The 23,961-nt window shown below is 41.4% G+C and overlaps 1 protein-coding gene across 1 annotated transcript in view; it reads left to right on the forward strand.

The window, feature by feature from the left end:
- Positions 1-23,961, forward strand: part of celsr2 (cadherin, EGF LAG seven-pass G-type receptor 2) — a gene marked incomplete at both ends in the record, with an annotated part of 58,808 nt that overhangs the window by 3,570 nt on the left and 31,277 nt on the right. Inside the window, one exon of the mRNA XM_079218982.1 lies at positions 17,655-18,359. Coding sequence (XP_079075108.1) covers positions 17,655-18,359 — 705 coding nt within the window. The remainder of the gene's footprint in view (positions 1-17,654; positions 18,360-23,961) is intronic.

The following is a 23,961-nucleotide window of genomic DNA, read 5'->3' on the forward strand; positions in this document are numbered from 1 at the left end:
GCTCCACCCAGTGAGTGACGCACAGTGCAGGGAGAGGAGAAGGAGTCTTCCTTCCCTATTACCATTACCATTACATGTCTCTTAATTTGCATTTTTCGCTTCACTTTACCAGATAATGGAAGTGATGACTTAACTATGTCTTTCCTGCTTCAGTGTTCAAGAGTGATTTCCCTATAATAGAAATATTCATGAGGGAGGAATAATTTTCATTGCAGGATATTTGTAAGCCACTCCACATTCCCCCCCGTCAAAACAATTCCTCAGAGCACCAAGTCACATATTCACGTATTTAAGCATTCAAAGTCTGTTCGGTAAATTGTTTCATTTGGTTAATGTGGGGGGCGCTGTCATTTTTTTGACCTCTCATTGAGGACCTTTCTTGTTTACACAAGCCTGATTCTGTTTCCTGAGGAGATCTTAATAGGTGTTTGTCTGAGCACGTCTCTATCCTGTGGCATCAACACTACACTGGGCAGACTGAGGTGCCCCATAATTGCCCATCAAACCCCTCCTACATACAATGAAAGACCTAATTATATTATGTTCTATTTCTATCACTTGTTTAGAGTCCAAATTAAGAGTTGATGTTCTTTAAGGGTTGTATTGTTTAGCTGGCTTGTTTTTTCTTGTGCTAATCTGACGGACAGAGAAATGTATTAGTTTTTTTTAGTGTTCTCAGCTTAAGAGTGTTTGAGGCTGAGGATTCGGATTTGACGGTGTATGTAAAGATAACAAGAGTTGTTGCAATTTAAATCACTGGTTGGTCCACTGTTTTGGGTGATGAAGATCCAAAACAAGCCAGGTAACTTATTTTCTGTTCATGCTCAGTGCTAGTGTTGTCTCCCCTAACCTGCATGTCTTAAACCGCCTGCGTTCCTTGTTCCTTTAATTTTACATGCCAGCACAAATTACAGAGTTTTATTTGCCCTAAAAATGTGACTGAACTTGAATTACACCCACTGAGAGAGAGATAGTGTGTGTGTGTGTGAGGGGGGGTTAACCCTCTGTTGGAGCTTATTTGGCGCAGTGTGATCCGCTGTAAATCTGCCTTCGCTTTGACCTTGGCACAGTCTGAGAGAGTGGAAAACAGAACCAGGGAACATTATTAAGAGGTTGGTTTAAGATGAAATCGGATAAGAAAGTTGAAGATGGAGGCCGGTAGGAAGCTTAGAATTTCTTTGATTTAACTGAGAAAGTGTTTTCGTATTGGTTGACACTGAATAGCAGATACTGTATGGATTGAGTGAGTAGTCGTTATAAGGGATTGGAGCTGAGCTCTTCCTCTCTGGAGAACAATAGTGGGCTGTCGGTTCAGGGGCTAGTGCTCATACCGGGCCGTGGTTGGGGGCAACAGCTGTGACTCCACCAAGGACCAATTAGAGGCTGTGTCTCCTCGGCGCGTCCTGCACCTGCTGGGGTTTATGTGTCAGCACCCCTGCAGGAGACAGAAGGAGATGGAGGGAGGTATGAGGACAGAGGGGGAAGGGGTGAAGGGTGAAGTTGCAGTAGAGTAAACTGGGAGCATGTTGGAGAATACAGTCGTACTGTAAGAGAGAAGGAAAGCTTGTAGACGGGCTGCGGGAGGAGGAGATGTGGTAGAAGAAGATGAGCTCCTCCAATAGATGCTGCTGACCCCAATTTTCAAAGGCTTCTCCCTCCAGGGACCTCCCAAGTCTTCCTATTATCTTTCTCTTTATGCTGCCTTTTGAGAGGCCCCTTATGATGGACAATATTTGATGGGCTCTTTTGTATGTGGTTTGACTGTGATTAACATCGTTTCTGAGCACTGCTCTTCACACTGACATGGATGCAACGGCTCAAATGTAACTACTCTTTGCTTCAAGTTTAAAGTGTTCTATGCAGTTGCTTTGGGAAGGTACCCGTTAAATATTCCACAGATTAGGATGATCTTCTTCAAATTTAATTTAGGAATATAATCCATTGCATTGCACAGTAACTAGTTTTCTGATAAAATGTGATCAAAATTTGGTCTAAAAATGATCAATCACATAACCCCGGAGGTCCTGCTTATTATTGTGTATTGGCTGTGTGTAATGCATACATTAATGGTTATAACTATTTAATCTTAGTGTGTCTCCGTTGGACCCGCCTCCTGTCTAAATGTGAAGAACGATAAATACATATTAGAGTGACTGAAAATTATTCCAGACTTTAGGGATCTGTTGAATTCTAGCTCGCATTTCTCACACGTCGACAACAAAACGGTCATTTGTGATAATAATAAATGTCACGTGTCACTTCTGTATTATGAAGAGAATTCTGGTCACACTGCAGAATTGAGAGGCCGGTGTCGTCTGAGGGATTAGATTTGCTGCATGTGTATCCGGGGATCTGTCAGACTAGTGTTGACATACTCGTGCTGATCTACTGCTCCCAGGCAAGCGTGAGCCTGCATAAATAGGTGTTTGCATTTGATGGCAAATAATTTCCCCCCCTGCTTTCCTTTTATCCTTAAAGCCATGTTAATTTATGAATGGAAACTATATCTAATCCTTCATTATCCTTCATTTTGAACACTTTATGCTTTTTAATTGGAATGTGAGGTCAATTTGTTGTCTTTTGTGGTTTTGTCATTATTATGTTGATGTGTCAATTCCTGTTTGCATTATGCAGTGACTGTAGGAGTGACACACTTAAATGGGAACCTCCTGTGTGGAAAATATAAAATGTATACATTATTATTACTGTCATGAGGACACTTTGTCCTTGTTTTAATCAAATTCTGAATCCAAGCCAATACCGTGCCCTGCATGCTTACTTTGCAAACACCAATGCAGAGATTTAGCAGACAAACACGCCTCCAGATCTAATGATGGCGGTTTGATTCAGCTCACATCACACTGCAGGTTGTACAGATGCTCAAATTACATGGTGGACAGCCGATATTTTCTGGCTCTGGTCACTGTGGGGAGAGAAGAGAGACTCTTTTAAGTTTCAAGTGTACGTCTGAATTTGCTGTGAATGCTCCAAGGTTAAACTACTTAGTTGTCAAACTCGCCTGAGCCAAACGTGTTGGCATTCAGCCCAACTAACTGGACCAAACAATGAATACGATTATCAAGTTGTTGGTTAAAGATCATTTGGGGCTTTCATAACTTGTTTAAAATATTTTAGATGCTCCGTTTTTCCCCAATTGGATACAGGATAGATGCCAGTATTCTATGTAGTTGAATGTGTTTTTATATTTTCTTAGACCCCTTTGCCCCCTGCCCTTGCCATCCTCGCATGAGATTATGCTACAAGACTGGAATTTTAATGGAGGAGACTCTGCTCCGTTACTTATTGTATAAGTAAGAGCCAAGACATTCACAGCCAGCGTAATTTCATTATAATCTATTAAACCTTTAGGCCGCCTGCAGAGGGACTTTCTCAGGGGTTTGTCTTCTGAAACACTAGCCCATCAAGCTGCACACATCCTGTGTGTGTGTGTGTGTGTGTGTGTGTGTGTGTGTGTGTGTGTGTGTATGTGTATGTGTATGTGTGTGTGTGTGTGTGTGTGTGTGTGTGTGTGTGTGTGTGTGTGTGTGTGTGCTTCCAACAGCTGGACCTCTCTGATTGCTTTTTCTCTTCGCCATCATATTATTTTTTCCCTCAAGAGGAGCACCTTGGGTTTCTGTGTTCTTAATGGTTGATGTATTTCTGTTTGCCTCGTGGTTGATTCACAGGACTCAGAGTCACAGCTTGCAAACGCTCGCCCGTGTTTAGTGCGACTGGAGTCATCCGTAATACGCTCTTTTCATTCTTCGTGAGCCTCCCAGGATGGCGTTAGTCACACTTGCAGACTTGCTTGGAATGTTTGTAGCACTGTTTCTTTTCTCTTTCCTCTCTTTAACATCACCTATCACCTTGATCCTGTTTCTCTTTCCCTCTTTTTGTGTGCCTGTCACCATTCCCCATTTTTCTCCTATCTACCCGGGTCTATAGCTCTCACCCCTACAACCTCCATGGTTCCCTCCCATCATTTTAAGATCCTCCACCCTCCCTCTTTACCCCCCTCTCTCCCTCTCCCTCCTTTGACTGTTGTCCCCCCCTCTCCCCTGTGAAAGGAAGAATGCCTAAGAGAAATGCTTTGTTAAGCACCCAGTTGTCATGGTGAACCTAGCAATGCCTGAGAAATTCCTTGTGGGTGGGGACGAGGGGTAAGGTCCCTTTTGTAAATTGAAGATGGGGGGGAGGGGAGGCACATAAAGTTCTAAAGAGCGACTGTCCCCCTCTCCCTCTTTCCAGTGAAGCATGTAAGGCTTTCTCTGGACCTGTAATGCTCTGGGACACACTGACCTGTCCCGCCGGCCGCTTTCACTCAGCAACCATTTTTACAGGACAGTCGGCACCTGACCGCAGATAGAAACTTTCCATGTGCAGGATAAAGTCTAGTCTTGCATGTGACAGGTGTCAGAGGCCCCTAGTTTTGAAGGCCCCTGAGAGTTTAAGCTCTCTGTGATATGATAGTGTTGCCTTTAAGCGCTCTGATTTGTGACACAGATGCGCTCAAAGGGTATCCGATTTCTTTCTGCCGTCTTGTTTCTCAGCAGCAGAACATCCTCCTGTCGGCCTCTTCGCTTGGTCGCGTTGAAGTCCGTAGGATCTGAGGTGGGTTGAGGAGGGGGGAGGATGACATCATCCATAATGTTAGGTGGAGAAATCGTGTTTGGGATTAGGGTTAGTGCATCGCTGGGGTGAGGCCATGTGGTGCTTGCATATATCTTAGCGTTGTCCTGCATTGTCCTCGCTATCCCAGCAGACAATGGGAGTGGGCCCTGTCTGGGCCGCCCCCTCCTGTCTTTGTGTCCACTTGTTTTATCCCGGTGCTGTTGTCTTCATGACGGTTTCACCGGGCCTGCTATTCATCCGTAAATTATCCTACTTACTGTACAGTTTGTAGCAGGCCTTTTTAAAGTCTTCCCTTCAGTGAATCACTAACTGAGCACATGATGATGATGATGATGATGAGGATGATGAAGCTCTAGTACAGTGATTCCCAACAGTCTTAGACCTCAGGGGCTACATGGGATATTGTGGAGTAGCTCTAACTAATTTGAAAAAATAAAGAAATTATGATTTGATAAAAGAATTAAACCCATACATTGAGTCTGCTGCAAATCCTGAAACACCAGTTGATGCGATTGAGAGTGTGAAGAGAAAACTAGATAGTTTGCTAAAAGTACTGGACATGGTTGAAGTCCATCTTGGCCGCTGCAAATACAGTGTGAATGCAAACTTTAACACACATACTTAAACATTGACAGTTAAATTGTACTTAGAAAAATCTTTTATAATATCCAATTCTATATAAATAATCATGTTTAATAACGTGCAGCTTAAAGGAATACTTCACCCCCAAAAGTGGGCAATAACTCAGCCAGTGTTACCATGAATTATTGTTTATCTCATGCCTCCACAGCGAACAGAAAATCTAAAAACTGAGAAAAGTCTTGATGAATTGAAGTAAATGGGGGCTGGTTTTTTAACCATAGCATAGCTATAGTAAAACATTGATTGACAAACTCACACAACTCGTGCTACTACTTCTTAAACAGAGGCATAACATTTTACTATTTAAAACACTTTTGCCATAACAGTCTCACACTTGCGTTACTCGAACGTGCAAATCTAATGTGTTTTAAAAAGTGTGGTTTACCAATGTTTTGAAATAGTTTCGTTGCTGTGAAACACGGCCCCCCAGTTTGCTTCAATTCATCAAGTCGTTTTTTTCTTTTTTGAATTCTTCGTTCGTCACGGAGGCATGCGAGAATTCAAGGTAACACAGGGTTTGTGGGTGAGGTTTTCCTTAAAAAATTAGTTTAACTAACCACTTCTGCAACATGACTTATGGTGTTGTTGTACTTGGGCACATCTCACAGGGCTGTGGGGAAACTTTTGGGCACCACTGGTCTATAATGACATAATAAAAGTATTCCAGACCTTTTGGCTACATTGCATTCATTTAGTCCTGAGATTTCACAGTGACCCGGTTTCATATGCTTCTCCTCTGCAGTGCAAACTGTCAACATTAGGCTGTTGGACAGGAGGGAAGAGGTGTGACTGTAGAGATGGTGAACCATGACGTGCACAAGTTTGAGATGTTTCATCACCGTCTGATTTATATTAATACTGACAGGAAGGCTTCAGGCTAACGAAACAGATGGATTCCTCCTGAGCTGCTACAGTCGTGTTATTGTGCTTCACTGTTTGGTGGCACTCAATGAATGAGAGCGACTATTTATATGTTTCACTCAGATGCAGATGGATCCTTTTTTAGTATTTTTATCTTTCACCACTCCTGTTGATTTGTTGTCTTTCCAAAAATAATTTACTCGTGACAGCGTTCAAACATTTAACAGTCAGGAAAACTTAAAATAATTGCCCTTGAAGGTTTTTTTTAGCACTGGTTTCCAACCTGGAATATGACTTTGAGTTGTTGCCTGCTCTGTTTTAAATCTTCCAAATAAATGACATTGTCGTTATTGTGCTGCTGGTTGCTGAGTGTCCGATAGCTATGAAATGACTATTGGTATGTTTGAATAACGGCCTCATGCTCGGTCACATCTCTGCATGCTAATGTCTCTTTACTACTGCGCTGACAGCAGTTTTCCTTTGATATGCAAATGTTCTGATTGTAGGAGTTCAGTCCTTTTCTGTGGCTCTAAAGCTGCTTCACTATAGTGGAGGAATCTGAGGAATGTCCTCTTCTTGTGGGTTTTCCGATACAGCAGAAAATGTCATCAGGGGATGCTGTGTCGGGGTTCACAAATGAGTACGAATGGCCTCTGTCCGACGCAGTCAGCTTTCCTCCTGAATGGAGGAATCGGGGAATGCTGGTTGGCTCAGACGACCCTGGATGGGAATCCTTGGGTTGACATTGAGCTACAGAAGCAGTTTTCACTATTGACTTCACAGGCACTGTATATAATGAGGTGTTGCTGTGTTGTGGTTATCATTACAGCTGATCTCTGTTCTTTTTGATAACTTTTAAAGACTAATTGCTCTGCAGAAGATGATGAAACCGCCAGCCGCATAATTATTTTTTCTTTATTCATTATCATTATTTCAAAAACAAGGTCAGAGTTGTATAAATATTTATTCAATCCTTTTATTATTATGTTGAGAGACAAATTAACACACATACTTGCCGTAGTGGAAGTGCACATTGTGATGCTTCGTGTAATTTGTGTGTTGATGTAACATCACTCGGATACTGAAAACAGCAGATCTGCTGCGTGGGAGTTCAAGCGTGCTGTCTATTCCCACCTTGTGAGAAGTTCTGTTGTTCGCAGGCTGTTGGTGTTCAAACGTGTTTCATTTTCTGTTGCTGCTTTTTCCCAACAATTAAATCAACAACACAGTTCTCAACCTAGTGGAGCTGAGGAGCTTTTATCCCAAATAAACCTTCAATCCGGCATTCATTGTGCTCTGAAATTCCCCCCCAAGCAGGAGTTGTTCAGTAATGTTTTTGGTGATTAGAGAAGCTTTAACATTGTCTCAGCCCTCATGGCATGTTTTACCCTCCAGGCTACTAATTTCTCGGCAGCCGTGGCTTCTAAAGCTAGACAATATAGTGTTTAAATAAGAGTGGATAAGTGGTGTATGTGTTTGTTTATTTTAAAGAAGCAGTGAAATAAAAAGATGTTTTTTAAGTTGAAATCATATGTCCCAATTAATTGTTGATTTAGCTCCCATTTGATGCTTTGTTTGAAAAGTCCCTTTTTTGTGTTACTAAACTCGTGAAGCCAAACTGAAAGGCTGCCAAAAATATTGTTGACTAAACGATTATAAAAGTAATAAATATGCCTCATTCCTTTAACTCGGTGCTGGGAATGATGTCACTCTGTGACACTTAATGAGGTTAAACATTGGTGACCATTGTTATTAATACCAGTTGACACATTATGCTGGTATTGTCCCCTTCTGGCAGAAGAGTTGTGGGGTTCGTCTGACTTTCCGAGTCGGAAATCCGACTTCCATCAGCGTTCCAGTTGAAATGGAGCGCGTCTTCCTGGTAAACATCAGCATATTTTTGATGACTCATCATGGCGTTTAAAGATTATTGTATTCAATCAAATGTTAACCTTGACCATTACATTGTGGTTCTGAATAACTGCAGTAAATGTAATCAAATTTGGATGGTGGCTAATGAATAATTTAAGTGAGTAGGAGGGCTTTGCAATTTGGACTCATAACCTCAGTGATTTTTTTTTTTTCAAAAGATCCACAGGAAACCATGTTGTGGTGATTGAGCCTTGGTCTTGATTTCTGATTGTCATGTGTGCTGCTGTAGGTGGGAGGCCCGGTGGGAGTCGTTGGAGTTCTTTATGCAGAGCGTGGTGGTGGGGCGTCTGCGTCGGCCGTTGCTTGTTTAGCGGGGGGGGGGGCAGGGATAGAGGAGAAGGGTGGGAGGGGGTTTTGGGGTAATGAGATGAAAAACCTGTCCCTCTCAGCATCCAGCCCCCAACCAGTCATCAGTCTCCTTTCAGGCAGCAGTTGAGTGTGTTTCACCTTTCAGCGCTGGTTAATTCAAGCAGCCCCTCCTACCCCCCGGGTCACGTTTTACGGCTTCTTTTTTGATCAACAGGACTTGAGGTTCCAGCTTTTAAATAAAATCGACAACAACCAGAGTGCTCTCGGTTTTAATGAAGAAGGCATCTGATAAGATCTAAAAGATATCAGACTATAATACAACACCGAGCCACCGAGCTCCCACATCATGCTAAACTTCTGCTCCCTCGGTCTTTAACCCACATCAGCCCTCATTAGTGTCTGATTTCTTTCTTTCATCTTGACTGGAGTGTTAATTGAACCTCAGCTGGCTGACTGGATGAAGAGGAGGATTAAACATGTTGTCCTGCTGGGTGCTTTCTGTTCCTGTATGTCCACAATCAGGTGGAACTAAATCTGGAGGTAGTTTCACATGAAAACGCAAAGGAGCAGAGAACAATGCTCTTTAAAAATGACTTTTCTTATGTTAGTCAGTTTGTATTTGTATTTTTACATTTTCTTCAATGAACCTCCAGGGAAATAATTTGTATTTCACAAACATTACATCATAGTAGTTAAGTTAGTGTGTCTTTGAACAGTTGTGGCTCCAGTTGTCTTCTGTAGTTTTAAACGAGGGTTTCGTCCTCGTCTCATTACACACTTGACCAGATTTACAGTTCAGCTGACGGGTCCGAGCACCTGTAAGGTTTAATTTCAAACTGGCCATAAACATGTCAAGGTGACGACACAACTGAGCTGCTGATCTCTGAATATGGAAGGCAAAACCTTCAAAAAGACACACGTCTCAAACACAAACTGATTAATGTGTGTGGTTGTCAGGCTGATCCAAGGGCAGAGTATTTAATAGTAATTAAATTAAACTGTGTCCTGTATGGCCCCACAGGGACTGTACTCTCAGGCCACGACTCTGTGGTTTGTTGGGTTGGTGTGTGTGTGTGTGTGTGTGTGTGTGTGTGTGTGTGTGTGTGTGTGTGTGTGTGTGTGTGTGTGTGTGTGTGTGTGTGTGTGTGTGTGTTGTCTCTCTGTGACCTTGTGTGGTGTGGTGTTTGTCAGCAATATGCAAACATGATACTTGGGTTCAGTATCTTCAGACTGGAGTCACTCGTTAACGGCGCTTCTTTCTGTTAATAACCACTGCAGAGACGACTGTAAAACTGTCCAGTTATAAATAGCATACGGTGTTTCAGAATATGGTAGTTTTAGCTAACTATCTACATTTTATTTCAACATTTGAAAGGCTGTTTGTATTCTCCTGATGTGCAAACAATGTCTGATATTGTCATTGCGATACTAATGCCTTCTTCTTATGTTTATTATATGTACCCTGTCAATCGGCAGCAGCTTCCTTCCTGCTCCAATTTAGTTTTCTTCTCGTTCCCACGTCAGCCATTTTCCTTTGATTGCCTCGCTATTTATGTATTTATATATCATAAATATATTAGACCAGAGACTTTCAAAGTCTGAAACTGCAGACCCCCCCACCTCCTTCAAATTTGCATATGAATACAATCTAACTCCAATACCATTCTTGCATCTCAAATTTCTAATCAAACAACGAATGGCCTACGGAAGAGAACATTTTGGCCCCAATATAGCAAGCCTCTAGTAAGAACTCAGGGCTTTGAAGCCAATTTTACATTGTGGCCAAATCTTGTGATTACAACTTCCGGGACCGCCTTGAATGCCGTATCCAGTTCTCTTTATACACCCATGCGAGATAACCTTCATCCAGATATACGCTTGCTTCACCGGAAGCCCGGACATATTGAGGAGGGGTCTATCTACAGTCACACAAACTCCACTAGACGATCATGTATCATGTACTAGTATTACTCCTGTATCCCTGTGCACCTGCAGACAGATCTACTTGGACAATTAGCCTTTGCACCCAGAGGCTTATCGTCGTCAAACTGATAGTTAATGGGTTTCAAGATTGCTGTACAGACTCAGTTTTAAGTACTTTAATTGCTTCAAGAACACCTGTTCCTTTCACCTCATGCAGCATCTTTGCCTCACGTCTCTCCCTCTGCCCTCCCTTCAACTCTCACAGTATCTCACTCACATTATTATTTATCTCACGTTAGCTTCTACTAGAGATATTAAGGATAGGAACTTTTAAAGAAAATATATTTGTATATGTTTTTGCATATCATTGACTAAAATGTCAGGATTTTTTAAAGAAGGAAACATATGGCAGATGTCGGGTAAACTGCAGCCTCTGATGGGCTCTGAGCTGCTGTTGAAGATTACTACTGTGAGTAGGAGTACGTCGCTATTCTTCACTTCTTCTTCTTTTTTACAATTTGTTTTTTTAGAACTTTTTAAATGAAGCTTCAAGCAGTTTAAACCCAGATCTCACTGATCCGTCCTGAAACAACCACCCAAACAGGAAGTAACACTCTGCATGCTCATTTCTGAATCATAAACTCATTAAAAGCTTTTTGCCGAGCGGCTCGCTGGTTGGAGCTATAAAGAGAGTGAACTGCAAAGACATCCACAGGCCTTATCCCTCCAACGTCATTTTTAATTCATGATCTCCCTATTGATCTTGAAAATGTGACCCCAGCTTTGCGCTCTTTGATGTAGTGAGTACTCAGTGCGTGCTGCACATACTGTTGTGTATTGACGCTGAACAACTAAGACGGGCTCTGCTCAACCTCATTACCTTGTTGCTACCCGGAGGTTCCCCCTCATCATGACACACTGATGCAGAGAAACACACAGCGGCCTCTGAGGGACTATGGGCCGCTCCAGATCACAGAATTAACGGGGTTTTGTTTGATTGTGCGTTTATTACGTGGAACCGTTAGACATGTGATGAATGGCTGCTTTAGGGAACTGGCTGAATGCGATTATTTATTGTCTCTCCACTGTCATGATGACAAATGGTATTTTTATAGTGTCTGAAATGTGTTTCCCCTCCCCACAATAACTGAAAGGTGCGTTCATTGGCTGAGTGTTTAACCTGCACATCAGGAGGCGGAGCAGTCAGGGTTTGTTTTTGTGAGCAGCTGCCCTGTTGCCCTGTTGAAGTACCTCTGAGCAAGACACTCATATGATCGGGAGTATATACGTATAGTATAAGCTTATTAATGATTAGCCCGGTGCATTGATTGTTTACATCACAACTCTTAAACTTGATGTCATGGATTGAATTATCTGCTATTTTCCACTTTCTCTCATCTGAATGCAGATATCTGGTTTTAGTTGAAAAAGACCACCTCAATGCTGCAGTAGTTTGTCTCTGTGCGGCTGGTAGCAGAAACCTGCACTGATGCTGTGTTCAATTCTCTGCAGACTTATCTTAAGAGGAGGTGCTGGTTCAGCCCACTAACCTTCAGTGCTCTGAAGGTGAAGCCTCCTTTGGTGGCTCCATCTGAAACACAGTTTGTGCGTCCACACAGCCGTGGTTTTTCAGCTCAGACTCATATAAATTGTAGCTTGTTGCTTCCTCTGCTTCTTTCCTGTCTTCTTGTCTCTTTCTGCCTTTAATTTTCTCCTCTAGACACAGACAAAAAGCAAAAAAAACAATATAATCTATAAACCGAGAGAGAAGAGCATAAATAACCGGTGAACTGTCACTGAGGGAGAAGGTCAGGGTTTCTGTCGGGAGGTTGTGGGTGATGTCTCTGTCCTCAGTGATTTGGTCACACAGTCCTTCTGATCTTCATCCACAATGACTTTGTTGACATTTTCTGGGAATCAACTGGGAGATTCGATGGTAACTTTGTGGTCTAATTAGGCCAGTCTCCTCGATTAGTTCTCTCGCTCTCTGTCTCTCTCAGCAGTTTATTATCACCATGCAGTCACTAAGACCCCTCATAGGTTTTAAAGAGAAATCAATATATCCTGGTTTTACTGACTGTCTTATAGCAATCACTAAAGGCTCTCTGCATGTGTATAACATTGTGTCAGTGGAGTATTTGTTGCTCGTAATTCTCTTGGTGGTTGAAACTGGGTTTCATTACTATTTCAGAGATAAAAAATTGTGGACCTCCCCTTCACAACCCCCTGGCTGATCATGTATGTTGTGTGTAGGCCTCAACCTGCATGTCCTTTGTGTGTCTGAGAGATTCTTCTCTATTAATCATAATGACTCAGCTTGTTTACATGCCTCAGTTTGTAATCAGAGATGGCTTGTAGGATTTTTTGGATCTGCATCTGCCTGATTTCAAATGAAGAATGAACCTTCAGAGTGTTCAATATGCTAAAATATTTTAGCTTAAAAGGTAAAATCAGATGAACCACAGCATTGAAAACATCCTTAATATGTGTATTTAATGATGCATTTTTGATTAATCATCTAACTGATTTAAAAGCACAAAACTCACAAAAATCCGTGACCTTGAGGTTTTTGAATGAGTGATCTGAGTCTTTAATACACACTTTGTTTTTTTTATTTTAATGTCATGAAACTTAATGTCTCAACTTCAGTGATGATTAAACCTCCACTCCTTTAATGTACACTCTTCTGTATTGACGTATGGATCTCCGCCCACACGCACACACACACACACACACACACACACACACACACACATACACACACACACACACACACACACACACACACACACACACACACACACACACACACATACATACAGATACAATGCTGTACACAGTCTTGGCAGTCCTGCATCCACACTGTGTGTTTAATCTTTTCCCTGGCGCCACTTCCTAGCTGAGAGCATTCCTGGCACCCAGAGGCCCGGAGGGGGTCGGGCTCTGGGCTGAGAGTAGTGTCACACTTCAGAACTGGCATCTTGTCTCGTCACCAACTAAGCATCCTTCTCTTCCTCCTTTTTGGCCCAAAACGCTCCGCTTACCCTCCCGTTCCTGAGCGAAGGATCCTTCCGTGGAGAATGATCTCTTTGAAGGATGGTCTGGTTCCTTTCAGAGGAGATTCTCCTCGCACTCAGTTTCCCAGCGCTGCGTCTACGTCTGGAGCTCTGCCCGAGCTCCAGACCAAGAATGCGTGTTGGCAGAGGACATAATTAAGGCGATGTCTGTCCTTATACTTGGCCTAACCTTTAAGAGCCCCTGTTCTCTGAGAGCTGTGTGTTTTCTGGCTACTGTTGCTGCAGAGTATCGGCTAGAATATGAGCTGAATGGATCAAGAGAAGGTTTTGAGAGAGAGAGATTAGATTGTTTTTGGTTTGTTTCTTCCGGTTAGAAAGGATTTCACTGTCCTTCGTCAATTGTGAAAGTGTAATAACAGCCCTGCGTTACTCTACAGCATGCAGTATTATATTTGTCTACCGTGAGGCTCGGCAGTTGAAACACTCATCTGTCTGAAATCTGGAGACATAATATTAAAACAGTTTTCACAAACAGACTGAAACTGCATGTTGAACTCACCTTGATTTTAATGAACCGTGTGTGTGTGTGTGTGTGTGTGTGTGTCATATGTGGCTGATTAAGGTCATTACAGTCACTGTTTAAATCTGAATGATCATTCACGAATATGATACCAAAGTACTATAATAAGTGTATGTTGTAATTAGAGCCAAAGCAATGCGTCAATTAAATAGACAGAAAATATTAATAATTGATCAATTGTTTGAAACAGAAATGGAAAATATTCTTCTTCCGCTTCTCAAATGTTATTATTTGCTCTGCTGTCTTTTATGATCAACTGGACATAACTAGCAATTTAAATTTGTCAACCTGAGCTGTGGCCAATTGAAATGGGCTTTTTTCATAATTTTTAAGACCATTTTGACTTATTAAGCACTTTAATCCATAATTACATGAATTGTTGGTTGCTGCCCTAAATACAATTAATTAAAATACAGTGTTCTTCAAACACATGTTTAAATAGTGTCTAGAAAATGAATCATGGCATTAGTTAGCTCGGGATTCTCCTCTTCTTGAAAGAACAGGGCCTGAACTATGAACTGTTCTCCCTTTGTCGTGGCTCCCTGTTATGTTCTCCCCTCTTATATGCAAATCCTTTCTTGTGTACACAGGTGTGTGTGGCTGTTTGTGTGTGTGTTTGTGTTTACAGTAAAGTGTGACACAGCTCGTCTCTGTACTTTGAATCATCCCCACTTCCTCTGCTAAGGCCCTGTATTATTACTGTGCTGCTAGCGCTTGACTGAAAGCAGAAGGATTACAGCCGTGTCAAACATGCTTCTGTCTCTCTTCCTCTACGACCCCCACACACCTCTTCCCTTCCCTTCCCTCCCCCTCTCCTGGCACTCTGTGTTTAAACTCGCCCAGCGCCAAAACAAGGATCTGTTAACTTTGGGCCGTGCTGTTTGTTTGTGCGAGCACTGCTCGCAGGTTCGGCTCTGGCCGGCGTCCAGACGCCCCAAAACAAAGTGTCCCATTGATTATCTGAGAGGAAGAGGCTTGTTTTTGTGACACTTTTGATTTCATTAAGCACGTTTTCCTGTTTGCTCTCGAGGCTACAGAAAGCTGCCGGCCAGCGGGGACATGGACTAAATGATATCGGTCTCTCTGTGACCTTAGAGTGAAACTAGCTTCGAAGAAATTACAAAAACTTCCAATTATAAATACAAATCTTAAATTAATACGCAATAAAACACACTATTTCTACTACTACAGCCTTACGAGGTCCTGTATGGAGGATAATGTCTGCGTAACAGATTCAGCTCATGGACTTCTTTCTGACTCTTGTCTACTTGTACTACGGTTACTAATACATGCACTTAATTTAATTTAATTCATACACTTTCTTTCCCGACTGCCATTGGTGTTTTGTTTTGTGGTATGTATCTAATAGCAGCACCAAAAGGGACAAGAAGCATCATCATAATTTAAGGTGTTGTTATTGTTTGCAGGTATGATAAGCAAAATAAATATATAAAAAAGCTTTTATATAACTTAATGTGCTTTTAAAAAGTTCTTATAGTCACATAAAGAAGTTCCTATTCTGCTCTATATTAGGATTAGGAAATGTCAGAAGACTTATATCTTGTATTCTGTTTGAATTTGTGAATTTATCAGCCATAAAAATAAACTTTTAGGTGCTAATGACACTTTTCTCCCAGGTAATAAAAGCTCCATCCACAGATGACGAGATAGACATAATATTCCTAGTTATTAGAGAATGAAGTTAGGAATCATTGTGTGAAAAACATCGAAATATTAGGAATTTAAATAAAGTGGGATATGATATCAGGTAATGGGACGCATCACTTTAGACAGACCCAAAGTAAACAGTTTGTTATGCGACTACAGGATGACTTCTTCTCACCGGGCAGAGAACTCAGTGCAGAGTTTAATATCTGTGGCTCAGTGATCCAGGTCAAGTTGAACATTTGTTGCAGACTTTCTATGTCTGCTGGAAGCGGACTCAGATCCATCAGTTGTGTGCTTGTTAACAACATAAAGAACTTCCCTTTGTGCTCTTGGTGATTGGATGGTTTAGGATCGAGTTTGTTTTTCATTATAATTTTCCTCCTCAGTGAGCAGTGCGCTGACTGCTGCTGTCAGTGGCTTTCAGCTGATGAGCAGTTTTCTTTTCATTGTAAATGTGGTTACAATAGAAAACAAGCAAGAAAATAAGCTTAACAAAGTTGATGTAAATGGGGCACATAGGCTTAAGGCAACATAATGAAACAGAATAATTTAGGTTTTAATTACCAACAGCAAAATCTAGATTATGAGGCTGACTCGGCTGATGAAGGCCTAACAGGGGAATTAATGTATTGTACAGTCGAGAGCTACTGTATAATAGCAGACAAAACACGACATGTCTTCAGTCAAAGCCAAAGGACTGAATGTATAGAAGATGAAACATTAACAGGATCGGAACAACAAGATAAAAGATGAGATTTGCTGAGCTGAAAAAATGCTGTAACCGTTGAATTTGAGACTTAAGGCTTTCAGTATGGCATGTATAATTAAGTAGCATCTCTGCTTCCGGACAAAGCAAAGAGGGAAGGAGTTGTGAATACAGGCGTGAAATATCTGATTAGGAACTTGGAATGTATTGAAAGGAAACATAGACTAAGTCTTGGCATACGTCGGTTATCTGTTCTGGCACATGAGAAAAAAACACTTGTCCAAGCCAGGAATATGAGCAAAAGAAGTGTTGATATTCATTAAAGTGTCAATTTATGTACAATTTGGGTCTGTTAAGTCCTTCAATACCAGCTGCAGCTTTACAGTAACAGCCGTGTTGTTGAGCTGAACCCAGTGATACAGGAGCAGCTGTTGCATGAATCCTCCACCGTGCCCGTACCTGCATCAATCCTGCATTTACTGTTATTGCAGCTGCTACGTCTGTTGGTGCTGCAGTTGATGTTTTTTGTGTCAGACTCAAGGTTATTAACTGATCTTTTCATACAATATCAAATGAAAACATGCTGCAAATTATATGATGAGTCTGGTGATATTCTAAACCAAAAAGGGCAAAACCTAGAATGTATTCAGCCGACTAACAAGTATTGTCCGTTCATTCAGCTTGATCTCTCATCATCTTATTTCAATCAGGAGAGACGAGTAAGATGAAGAAAAGATAATTGTTCATTATAAACAGGTGATGTGTGATCATTATGTTTTGACAGTCTTTATAGGAGGGTTTGTTCTCGAGTGGTGTCCTGAGCAGCAGCAAGATAAATCCCCCCATTGAGTCCAGAAACTAGTTGTGGCTGATGAAATGATGAAGCTGATGAATTTGATGAATACTGGGCAGTGATGGGGCGGTGGAGGGGTGCGAGTAGCAGCAGCATGAATGTGACAAAGGATGAAGACCATGTCTAAAAGTGTTCCTGTATGTTCGTCACTTTAGTCAGAACATTTAACTTCAACTTAACTTTATTGTTTCTGATGGTGAAACATGAAGCACACACAGACTTGAACACAAAACAAACACATTTTATTAGGTTTTATGTGTCACAAACATAATCAAAGGAAACAACATAAGACATATAATTAAAATATGTTAAAAAAAATAAATAATTCACCATCACATTATATATACATCAAGTGGCAACATAACATAAAACCTCGAGGACATCTTCATCCAACCCAATCATCAACGGTTCACCATCGTCCGCACCACCTTTGTATAAAGACTATTTTGGTCCACCAGCTAAGAACTGTTCCAAAATATTAATTAATGTGTACAGTAGTCTGACATTGTTTTTATCTCTTGTCTTTCTCAGATGGTGTCCACTCAGTGTCAGCCCAGTGTCTTCTCCAAGTCACCATCATCACCGATGAAATGCTGTCCAACAGCATCACGTTGAGGCTGGCCAACACCTCCCAGGAGCACTTCCTCTCCCTGCTGCTCGCCCAGTTCCTGGACGGCGTGGCCCGCGTCCTGTCCGCCGCCCCCGAAGACGTGGTCATCTTTAACATCCAAGACGACACGGACGTCAGCGCTCGCATCCTCAACGTCAGCTTGTCCGTGGCGGTGCCCGCGTTGGGGGAGGGACACCAGCGGCCTGGAGGGCTCAGCCATGCAGGGGACCGGCCCGGGAGGGCGGTTGAAAGTGGAGGAGAGTTCTTCGGCTCAGAGGAGCTGCAGGAGAGGCTTTACTTGAACCGCAGCCTCCTCGCTAAGATCTCCTCGCAGGAAGTTCTTCCCTTTGACGACAACATCTGCCTCCGCGAGCCGTGTGAGAACTACATGAAGTGTGTGTCCGTGCTGAAGTTCGACAGCTTGGCGCCGTTCGTTGCGTCAGACACCATCCTGTTCAGACCCATCCACCCCATCGCCGGACTACGCTGCCGCTGCCCCACCGGCTTCACGGGAGACTACTGCGAGACGGAGATTGACCTCTGCTACTCGAAACCCTGCGGAGTTCACGGTGTGTGTCGCAGCCGAGAGGGAGGCTACACCTGCGAGTGCCTGGAGGACTACACAGGTGAGCGGCCTCATTTAACATCAAATTGATGAAGCAGTGCTGCTTTTTTCAATCAGTCTCATCCCTAGGCTTCATTAACCACTTGACCTTTCCTAGTTTTTGTTGCTATGACTGTCAACGTTTCCAACGGCACATGATGCAGTTTACAAGGATAACAGAGATTGATGGACCAATTCTTTGGTCCCTGATTTCACACAGAGACAGACAAAAGCAGGCTTTCCATTTCTTGCGGGAAAATGTTAAACTTTTGGGCTGAAATAACAACTGTAACTAGTAGATGTTACCCGCTAGCTGGCTAGTTAACGCTAACCTAGTTAGTTGGCTGAGAAGTTTGTCTCAAACTGATTCATAATGATCCAGGTCCAGGACATGCAACTAAAGGAGCCACATGATGTTTGTATTGCAGTGTAAAGCTTTGTAATAATCTTATAAGTATGATAAGTAAACATGTAACATCAGATTGGTATACTTTGGATTTTTAGGTTTAACTTTTCATGTATAGCAAATGGCATGCTTTTATTTAATGGGAGTCTTCTTTGAACACAACTTCTTTGAGGTGGAAATCGGAATCACTTTCAACACATTGTTGTAGTTGTAATGGAAATTAATTAAAATCATCAATCTCCTTTAGAGAAAACAAATGCGATGTGAAACACTTAAATGTCTTTAAGCATTTATTGAACAGAAACTTGGAATAATTCAATTAAATGGGCAGAGCTCGTCACCACAGATGGTTCGGAGGACTGACCCAGAAAAATAGTTCAACATGAGTTTTATACATCAACAATTATTATTGAAATGTTTGCCCTTTCCCCCCTCCTTCCCTCCAGACAAGCCTTGATGCCTGTCTGGAGGGTGTTGTTTGGCTGCGGCCCTGAGAGGCAAGAGTGAGAGGCACAGAAAGAAAACAAAAAGAAAAGAACAAAAACAATACCGACATCCACCTGTTATTGCTTCACACGGATGGCGCTGATTAGGCTGCGTCAAGATGAACTGAACTCTACTTTCAGAGTTCAGCTACACATTTAAGAATAAAGCACTTAAGATAAATTTCCACCACAGTAGTTTTCTCGACAATCCTTACATTTGGCTGTTGTGTTTAGTTTTTTGGCCACATGCAGTGTTTTCTGGGGAAATCCGGAGCCTACTGTGTCTGGTTAGCCCACAATTTCTGAGCTATGATTGGACAATCAGTGTTTGAGGGGGTTTTGCTCCCTCGTGAGTTCCCACTGAATAATTGTCCTGTCTTCAAACGTCCTGCCACTGGAAGGTGAAAGGGCACAATTTCTGCCAAGCTGTGTCCACATGTAGCCTTCAAAATGTTAATTTCTTCTCCTTCACAAAGATCCCATGGGGACATTAAAGTCTACATCTGTCCCATTCACTCCCTCTCCAGCTCTTTATTGAACCTGGCACTTAAAAAAAAAAGAAGAAAAAGCAGACTGTCCTGTACGCTGATGAGCGGAGCTCTGCAGACAAAGGCTGAGTGATGAGTTATTGATCTGGTTGTCACTGTTGCAGTCGGCCACAGCAGAAGTAAACAGTTGCTATGCGATTCTGTACATTTTAAATGTAGATTGCCTTAATTGGAACTTGACGCAAATTAAATTTAGTCTGTTTATTTATTCTTTATCTGGTTTATTTACAAGATGAAAACATTCTTGTAATCTGAATGATGAATAACCTTGTTTTATGCTATTTATGCTGCCGTTGAATAACCTGTAATACCTGCGTAGTTATTCACACCTACACTACAAACTTCACCCTGAGCTGGAGGAGTGGACTGCGTTTCAAAGAACAGAAAGAAAGATGATATAACAAACCTCTGTGTACTCTCTGGTGTCTATTTGGTGACTGGGGATTTCAGAGGGATCTTTACTTTGTGAAGAAAAACACAGCAGTTGTATCGCTGAGTGGGATAGGGGAAGGGAAGTATTAATTATAGAAGGCTACAGATGGAGAGTATCCCCTGGCTGTAAAATGCCCTGTGGTAAAAAAAAAAAAATACCTGAGAAAATATATCACAAAGCACAGAATATGTTGAGACGGAGAGAACAGAAGCTTCCATTTGCAGCGATAATGGAGAATTAATTTATTACTGTTGGCAGCAGAATTACTAGCCGGTTAAAGGACGTATTATTCAGTCTCCAAAAATGTTTCATGTCCTCAAAGGGTTAAAGACTGTCTGCTCACACATTTTATGGTTAAGGGGAAAAGGGAGAAGTTGAAAAAGAGTTTAAAGAGGAAGCAAATTAAAATATGCTGATTTATACAGTATGCATATTTAGGTGGTTGCCCCATCTTTTTGTTGAGAGGTTAAGTGGGTCAAACCCTGACTTTTTAATGTGATTTAGAGTTTCATCTTGTCTTTGAAGCACAGAGTTACTTGGTTTATTAAATGCAACGACGTTAAGTAACGTAAAGTACATTTACTCAAACGCGGTACTTATGTGCGGTTTTAAGGTACTTGTACTTGTATGGTATTTCCGTTTTATGCTACATTATAGTTTTACTATTCAAATGTAAATATCGTAATTTTTACTCTCCAATATTTATTTGACAGCTTGAGTCAATAGTTACTTTACAGATTCATATTTTTATTATGAATACAGTCATCATACTGATTGTTAATACAACATATCAAACATTACATTTAGATGTATTATTATAGATTATAATATAATATAGTTAAAATGAAGTGTCCCTTAAACATTTTAATGGCAAATTATAATCAAGTTTTAAAACTTTCTGAAATAATGTGTACTTTTAGCTCTTGGACTTTGGATACATTTAGCTGTCAATGCTTTGAATGTAGGACATTTAATCAACTGAGTATTTCTACACTACTGTATTGGCCCTTTTACTAAAGTTCAAGATCTCAGTGCTTCATCCACCACAAATTATTGACAATTGAAATAAAGCGCTATGAGTTAGGGCAGTTGTGAATAATACATATTCATTATCGTATAGTGGTTGTTTGACTTGCTACCTGAATTCTTTTGGGGCAGCACTTTTACGTTTAAGGTTTTCAGTGGCTGTGACTTCATCTCATCTAAAAGCAGAAGTCAGGGCTGATGAACAATCATTTCACATTCTCTTGTAAAATCTGATTTCCACATTTATAGTTGATAAACCATCACTTCAACTAAAACTGCAGTCACATTTGCTGTAAAAAGAAAAGCCTGTTAAATAAATATATTATATAAATATATAAACTAGAAAGCAGAAAGTGCAGATGTATTCACGCTGTGCTCTCTGTAATGGCATCGCTTCCATTGTTCCTCGTCAAACATTAAAAGGTTTTTTCACCTATTTATGCCGCTGTTTATGGAGCCTGAAATAGTGTCAGGCATTTGAATGTGTGGGCTCAGTCACTCAGAATCCAGGTTGAGTGACACTTACATATTCTTATGCACAGCTGTGGGTGTTGGAGCTGAACTATAGGTGCTTTTAACGTGAATCCGCAGAGACGGAGAGCGAATGTGTGAGTGGGTGAAGTGGGCATATTTTCATCCTGCGGCAGAGACCACAATCAGTCACATTAATATAGCCATCAGTCGAGGGTTTAGACCCAGGTGCCGTTAGATCCAGCAGGACTTGGTGAGTTATGTGAGAGTGAACGTGGTTATGTAGCCGATGATTTAAGATCGGTTTGAAGTTTGAATCCCGCTGTCAGACCGTCTGATCACACAAGGTTGTGTGCAGACTTCAGGTTTTCATTTGATGTGTTTTCCTCTGTGATCTACAACTCTCACTGTTCTGCCTCAGTGAGCGTTGAGTTCACCAGTCTCCAAGCTGTGCTGTGTGTGTGTGTGTGTGTGTGTGTGTGTGTGTGTGTGTGTGTGCGTGTGTGCGTGTGTGCGTGCGTGTGTGCGTGTGTGTGCGTGCGTGCGCGTGTGCAAGCGCATGCTAAATTGCTCACTCTGTGTGATTCGGTTGGATAGCTAAGTGCTGAAAAGCTGTGATTATGCTTGTAAGAGAGTTGGATGGACAATCAGAGGAATGTTTATGTGTTAATGGTGCATAGACGTGTGTGTGTGTGTGTGTGTGTGTGTGTGTGTGTGTGTGTGTGTGTGTGTGTGTGCGTGTGCGTGTGCGTGTGCGTGTGTGTGTGCGTGTGCGTGTGTGACTGTTGGACCGTAGGCGTTGCCAGATGGTGGCAGGAAAAAAAATTATATATATATATATATATATATATATATATAATAGCCAAATATGATGGCTGTTTTATATATACATATATATATATATATATATATATATATATATATATATATATATTTACATAACAGCCATCATATTCAGTGTTTTTCAAAAGGACAGAGTGAATGATTTGGCTCTGCTGAGTCATTCTGTAGATGCTGAACATCAAGATGTTATCCTCCTTTTCTTACTGTAATACACACGACGTGAGCAATTCACGTCGTGTGTATTGCAGTAAGTACGTTCTTCCATCTGTATGAAAATGAGTGGATCGCACCATCCTGCATATGTTTGTGATGATAAAGTCCCTTTTTTCTCTGGTAATTCATTGAATTATCAAGAATCCATTTGTGGTGTTTTAATGTGCAGGCATTCTTTTGCCGCAAGAACTCACACCGACATTGAAATGGTCGCATGCCAAGCACTGAAAGCCGCTATAATTTGCCTCAGAGATGACATGAGTAGACAAACATTGTCAGCCAGCATTCCTGAACCAGCACCAGTAGTCTTTTTTTCTCAAATGTATAATCTGTATTCACCTCACATTGAGTGTGAAACTCAATGGGATATTTTTTTATGTAAGTGACATGGCTCTAAAGGTAACGATGACATGAATGTGGATCAGTCACGTCTGGTGCGATACCGTTCAAATTATAAAAGTGGTGCAGGGATGGTGTATTTTTGTAGGTCAACACTGAAGTTATCCTTCAACTGGTTCCTCGACAAAAAGCTCCATCATTTGCTTACAACACAATAATAAAATAAACAATATGACGTAAAATAAAATATAGCAGTATAAAACTGAATCAGGTTAATTTACAAATAAGTTTTCACATACAAATAATTTGCCTCTGTGTTTGATGCATAACAAACAAACACAGTAATACAAAAGAAAAAGAAAAAAACAAGTACTGCAAAAGTCAAGAATCATAAATAGAAGGAAAGGAATACTATACGAAATGTAAATCTATCAAAAAGGTGCAGTATAATTATTCTAATGTGTTGAAGTTTAGTCCTCTGACTCTTGACGACAGTGATGCGGCAAGAAGATGTGATCATAGATATCGCTCGAGGTCATGGATCTATTCCGGCATTGATCACCTTATCTTATCATTCACCGTCACAATCCTGAGCCGTTGCTCTTTCAACATCCTCACGCTGACCTCTTGGCCATCAAATTATTGATCTGTGTTTGACAGACTGAGTCTGTGCCGTAGTGAAAGTGGATCTCGCTCTCAGCTTCCCTGATCTCGTTGTTGTTGTTGTTGTCGTCGTGTCTGGAGGGATCCGCCCTCTGGATAAAGCTCACTAGTCACCGAGCAGCTCAGACACACTTGTTGATCTCTACACAAACACTGTTTGCACACATGAGTAGTGCACAGTGACACTCCATCTTTTG

This window comes from Taurulus bubalis, assembly GCF_910589615.1.
Source record: "Taurulus bubalis genome assembly, chromosome: 5".
Lineage (NCBI taxonomy): Eukaryota > Metazoa > Chordata > Actinopteri > Perciformes > Cottidae > Taurulus > Taurulus bubalis.